The sequence below is a fragment of the Fundulus heteroclitus genome, chromosome 9, assembly GCF_011125445.2.
Source record: "Fundulus heteroclitus isolate FHET01 chromosome 9, MU-UCD_Fhet_4.1, whole genome shotgun sequence".
Classification (NCBI taxonomy): domain Eukaryota; kingdom Metazoa; phylum Chordata; class Actinopteri; order Cyprinodontiformes; family Fundulidae; genus Fundulus; species Fundulus heteroclitus.
Genome location: NC_046369.1, coordinates 24,199,330 through 24,205,025, shown reverse-complemented (window position 1 = coordinate 24,205,025; position 5,696 = coordinate 24,199,330). Strand labels below are relative to the sequence as shown.

The following is a 5,696-nucleotide window of genomic DNA, read 5'->3' as shown; positions in this document are numbered from 1 at the left end:
CGGGCCCATTTCCATTTGGGTACACAGCAGCAGGGAAACAAACAAACAAAAAAAAAAAAAGAAGAGAGGGGCCGTAATGGAAAATGCTGACATCGCCTCTAATGGCTTCCCATTCCAGGAGTGTTTTCACACGTATGTAAATTTATGTAAACCCAACAGAAACACATATTTACAATAGCACAGGGTAATCACTATATGAGGACACGGTGCACTGGCCTTGGAGATGGAGGCGCCATGTGTCATTAGTCTCCTTTATCTCTTTTCTGTTTCCTGCCTCAAAAACCATCTTGAATATGAATAAAAACGACCTTCGCTCTTGTGCTGTTCAGCGATGATGACGTGGAGAGGAAAAAGAAACAGGTTTTGTGTCATCAAAGCGGACAGGTGTCATAAAAATGCATACTTTCGTGTTAAACGATTTTTAAAAAAATGAATTTGGCTGCATGGTTTGCTGAAAAGGCAAGTGTTGAAACCACAACACATCATAAAATGTACTCAGATGTTCAAAGGAGTGACAAACTAGATGTGTCTCAACACCAAAAAAGTACATCAGCTTTTATTTCTCATTTACATAATTCTATTTTATTTTTATTTTGTCAGATTACATTCAATTTTAAACTATGAAAAAGGATTACAACAAGCAAGTATTCCTTCTCAAAATCAGTGTTTATTTCACAACACGTTCCACACTAATTGCTGTGTTTATTTGCCCATGGGTGTAGTTTGTCGTTCATCTTCTCGTTATACCTCACTAAGAAATTAACCTAAATCATACTCTAAATTGTGAATCTAAAATCCAAAAGAGTTATATTCAAAATGAAAACCTCAATCTTAAAGAATTTACACATTTCTTTGACCTAAATTGAAAGACAATTAATAGGAAAAAGTAGCAAATGTGTTAAACAATTGAGTATAGGTGATTCTTTTACAATTATATCTGTGTAAAATTTCTTAACGTGGTCATCAGTTTTTGCCACAGTTATTTAGCTTTACGCAGTTTACGTAAAAACCTTCACTCCGGAGGCCAGATGTGGCTCCAGCTGTGGGGTCCAGAACATGTGGGTTGTTCTAGTGTTTGACGAGACGTTCCACCTCCTTCATGAAGCGCAGACAGAGCTCATCCTGCCAGGGCAGGGCCACGCACTGCACCGCCACGGGCAGACCCTCTGCTCCGGTCACAACCTAAAACACAGAGACGCTCTTAACTCCGTGCTACCTGGTCTCTGTGGTCTCTGCTTCCCCCTGCTGGACAAACGTGGAACTCCCATAAACTGCACTAACATTGTTTAATGTGTGAAGTTGATTTCCAGGGGGAGCGTTATCAGTGGGGAGAGAGTGATGAGAACAAACTGCAGATAAAAAACAACGGAGGAGACTAAGCCTTCAAAAAAGAATGAAGAGCTTTAGTTTGGTCAAACTGATGTTTGTAGTGCTTTTACTAAATAAAACAGAAAAGTAATAAAAGCCGCAACTAATTTTGCATCAATGCAAAGAAGTAAATAACTTTTCAGAAGACATAAAAAAAGCGACAAAGTTGTCTGTTTAACAAAGCTTTACAATATAACTACTATATCATTTTGTATTTGGCTGTTCCTGCTGGACCAATCACCTGTTTATGCAGCTTGTCCCACCGGTCCTGATAATTGCCCCTGAAATGCTCAAGGTCCTCCTCGTCCTGAGCTGTCACCATGGATACGGGGACGGTGCCAGCCGGAAAATTGAGGAGGTTGTACAGTATTGTTAAACTGGGGGAACCTAAAGGGAAAAGCACAGCAAGAAAACTCTAAGACGTGCAGAAATGATATTGGAGATTTTTGCTATAATTAAGATTGTTTTGCTCCATATCACACAGTGACAAAAACTGGTAGTCGGATTTAAAAAGATGAGAATTTCTTTCTTTCTTTCTGTCTTTCTTTCTTTCTTTTCTTTCTTTATTTCTTCTTTCTTGCTTTCTTTCTTCGTTCGTTCTTTCTTTTCTTTCGTTTTTCTTTCTTATATATTTGTCAGAACTTCAATGAACAGAATCTCTAGTATTCACAAGCATCAACTTTTAAAGGCAATGTCCAATCAATCTGGGAAATACAAGAGAAAGTGCCTTGAAGGACATAGAAACGTGATTAACACGACTGTTTAATCAGTTTAAAGGTTACTAAGACATGCAGCAGAGATCCTTATATTAATGCTTACGTGCAACATCTCACTGGGCATGACGGCCATTACTGCAGAGCGGTATTGGTTTAGTGATATATCTGAAAGAGTCTAGGCCACTCTACTCATTTCCAAAACTTCTAAGTGTTAGACACCCTGGCTGAGATTATGATAACAGAATGTAAGCCAGACCTGACTGAGGAAAACGTTTAAGCCCCTAGCACGATATTTCTAAGCCCCAGAAATTAACATATGATCTGCCTGACAGACAATGACAGGACAATGGCACAATTTTTAGATGAGCCATTCATGAGTTAAAAAGTGACAGTGAAAACATTTATGTGAAAGGCACCGTGCTAACTGCAGCAGATGACATCGGTTTACAAATACATAATTTCTGTTTATACCATTACATTTATGATGTTGTCTTTCTAGCAGCTACTATGCTACTATGACCCAACAAAGACTACATTGTAGTTGTATGTAATGTCCATAAAGTGTAGCTGGACAAGTAGAACAAAAACATGATCTGCCAGGAGTTTGTCAGATCCAGCGTCACTAGAAGAAGTACTTTTGGTTCTTTTTTTTGGAGAAGTGGTACTTTTTTTGTTAGGTGAAAATGTTTTAGTGTGGTTGATAAAAACTGCACTTTAGTTTTTCGCAGACAGATAACATTAAGTAGTTAAAGAGATGAATGGGTGGTTAAAACATTTTATTTATATGCCTACTGTTGCAATCTATAAGTTCAAAGCGCTGTGCATTCATAAGTTTCTATATTTGTGGTATAGTTGACAATATCTTGTTGAATTTTTCTTGGTTGATACTAAACTAAACATATATTTCTGAAAAGGAGTTTGCGTTTGTTGGAGCTTGAGCTTCAATTTCTTCTGAAAGTACTTCGATGGAGTATAGTGAAAACTTGAGCAGGATGCCAAAAAATGTCAGATGTAATCATAAAGGTGGACCATTGCTACCTTCCACCTAATACCATTGTTGACATTACTGGTTGAACAGCAACCTGAAATAAGGACTAATAAAGAATAATGCTGTAATTACTATTATTACTTTTAATAACATTATTTAACATGCCGAGGGCTCAACCCCACAAAAAAAAGTTGCAAAGGTGCAGGAGAGAGCGAGGGAGAGAGCTTTTTTCCCATGTCCCCCCCCAGGAATTGCTCCCTTAAATTTTGCGGTTTATTGTTCCTCCCAAAATGAAATGGGATTTTCACCCCTGTTTAGGGGGTAGTTATTTTCTCATCCCTCATCATTTGAAAACTGCTTTTTTAACTTGACTTAGGCTACCTATTTTCTGATATCAAAGTTTGTTTGTGGATGTGAAACATTTAAGGAATAATTAAAAAAAAAAAAAAGCTGAAGAAATCTGTAAGGGAGCTTTTTTTCATTGGTTTCAACAAACCTACATCTAGCGACAATCCATAAGAATAGAACTAGGAAGGTAGAGTGATTGATCGGATGCCACCGGACTTTCGTTCGGTTCTTTTCTGAAAACGTTTCGAAACCAGGAGTCGAATGTTTTCAGGAAGAACTGAACGAAAGTCCGGTTGCCTCTGATTTAAGCCTGTTTGCTGCTGCGATGACCAGATAACTGAGAATCTGCACAGGCATACAGAGTGATCGATACAAATCTACAAGCCGCTTTCTGTGTGAAAGTGTGGGGAAGCCTCTCTTGACTAATTATCTATGGTTCTTCTAACAAGAGTTCCCACTATAAGTGTACCGTACATGTGAATTTGCCGCAGTTTAAGACGTTGAAGGCCGGTCCACATCATGGGGCAGAGCAAGCAACGTCTATGTTGTGTTTCCTCCAGTGCTCGATCGTCTCAGATATGTAGTCCTAATGAAAACACAGAATATGTCCTTTTATGCTCTTCCAAAACTGTAGGCATCAGCTGCTAGGAGTAAGCAGTACCTCAACAGCAGCATGCTGCTTTCCAAAGCTCTGACACAGATCTAAAAAGACAAAATCATGGTGGAGAAGGATTAGGAAGCATTTAGGTCCAACAAATAAGAGAACTATAAAACAAGAGCATGAAGCCTGAAGGATATTAGCCCACCATGACTCCACAAAGGGCGCCAAGGACATCAGGGAGGCGAGGGACTCTGTGAGCGTAACCAAAGAGATATAAATCTGAGGCTGTAATTATCCTTATTTCTGGTAAAGAGATGCAAAACTCACAAAGGGCTTCAGCAGGAACTTGAGGGTTCTCTTCAACCACTTAGGAAGAGAGTACAACTGAACTCGAGACTTCATGCAAGGTTCCAGGGGTCCTCCCTTCCTGAAACAGAAGCAGTGAGACCACCATGATCGACTTGTTGTGCCATATTAACGCCATGATGAATAATTGATGTCAGATTGAATTCTGGCCATCTAGTATGGAGGAGGTAACAAAAGGAATTCCACCCCTGCTGCAAACATGAGACCCTCACAGACACAAAGGACCTCCTCTCTCAGCAGGATGCTCCTGTGAACCAACCACTCACAGATAAAAGGTCAGAACACGTCTGATCACCCCTCTTCTGCAGCTCTCTCCTTCTTCTGACCAGACCCTCAGACGACCACCACTTCTCTCCTGGGGCTCCCAAGGAGAGGGAGGGTCTCCTTCCTCAGCAGACATGTGATTCAAGGCCCAAAATGCCCACCTGCTGCCCAGAACAGCTGTTCTGTGGAACTCATCTCCCTGCTTCAATGGATGACCTCCCTGGCATCGAGGAACTGCTGGGACAGAGCTAAGTTGCACTCTGACTTCTGCGGCAAACCAGTCGCAAAGTAAGGGATGCCCGAAACAGCTTTGTTCATTTTTGTCAGCTGTTGCAGGAAGCAGAAGCAGACGCGTGATGCCTTCCCTCACCAGACAAGCTGAGCGATCAGACTATTAAATGGACATCGGTCGAGGCCTCCAAGCTGCCCAGACCACACTGTTGGTTAGCTCATAGCTGCAGAGCTAAAGGTTAGCCCGCCAAGAATGAACCAACAACTTGCCTGCTTTTCACTGCCTTCCGTGGATGACCAAAGTGGAACAAACTCACATGAGGCATCGACAGGTTTGGGCAGAGAAACCAGAGGGAGAAGTTAAAAGTTTTATTGGGAATGTTTTGTAAATCGTTTTGTACATGGGTCTTTGAACAAAAGGCTAACAAAATAGCTCATTGCTAGCAGTCGGTACCATGTCATTGTCATGTGTTTTTATGGTATAACAAAGGATATCTCCACAAGGGTTTCATACATTGATGGGACATTATTGTTTACTCACTATGACTAAAAATAAAGCTAAAGTCCTTAAAGTTAATACCGAAAACCCCGCTAGCCAAAATGTTATTAGTTTCTGTTAGCTCCCGATTTCCGGACATTCAAAAGGAGCTTGTTTTAAAGCGTTAAGCTTGATCGTTTCTGCTCCGCCGTCGGCCGATAGAGCTATGAGCCTTATTCCCACATTAATATTGAATATTAATGTCGGTTTAAAGGCAATTTTGATAACTTTAGACTTTAAACGATTTAGCGACCGATCGCTATCAGCGACCCCTAG

At 40.6% G+C, this 5,696-nt stretch overlaps 2 protein-coding genes across 2 annotated transcripts in view; one reads left to right on the top strand and one right to left on the bottom strand.

Moving 5' to 3' along the window:
• Nucleotides 1-554: 554 nt before the first annotated feature.
• The window catches only part of LOC105924259 (vitamin D3 hydroxylase-associated protein), a 35,317-nt gene continuing 30,175 nt past the window's right edge, over nt 555-5,696 (bottom strand). Inside the window, exon 16 of the transcript XR_004931694.1 lies at nt 555-737. The gene's annotated coding sequence lies outside the window, so the exon portion shown is untranslated. The remainder of the gene's footprint in view (nt 738-5,696) is intronic.
• Nucleotides 4,546-5,696, top strand: part of LOC118564246 (diencephalon/mesencephalon homeobox protein 1-A-like) — a 3,293-nt gene continuing 2,142 nt past the window's right edge. The window contains exon 1 of the mRNA XM_036141672.1: nt 4,546-4,554. Coding sequence (XP_035997565.1) covers nt 4,546-4,554 — 9 coding nt within the window. The remainder of the gene's footprint in view (nt 4,555-5,696) is intronic.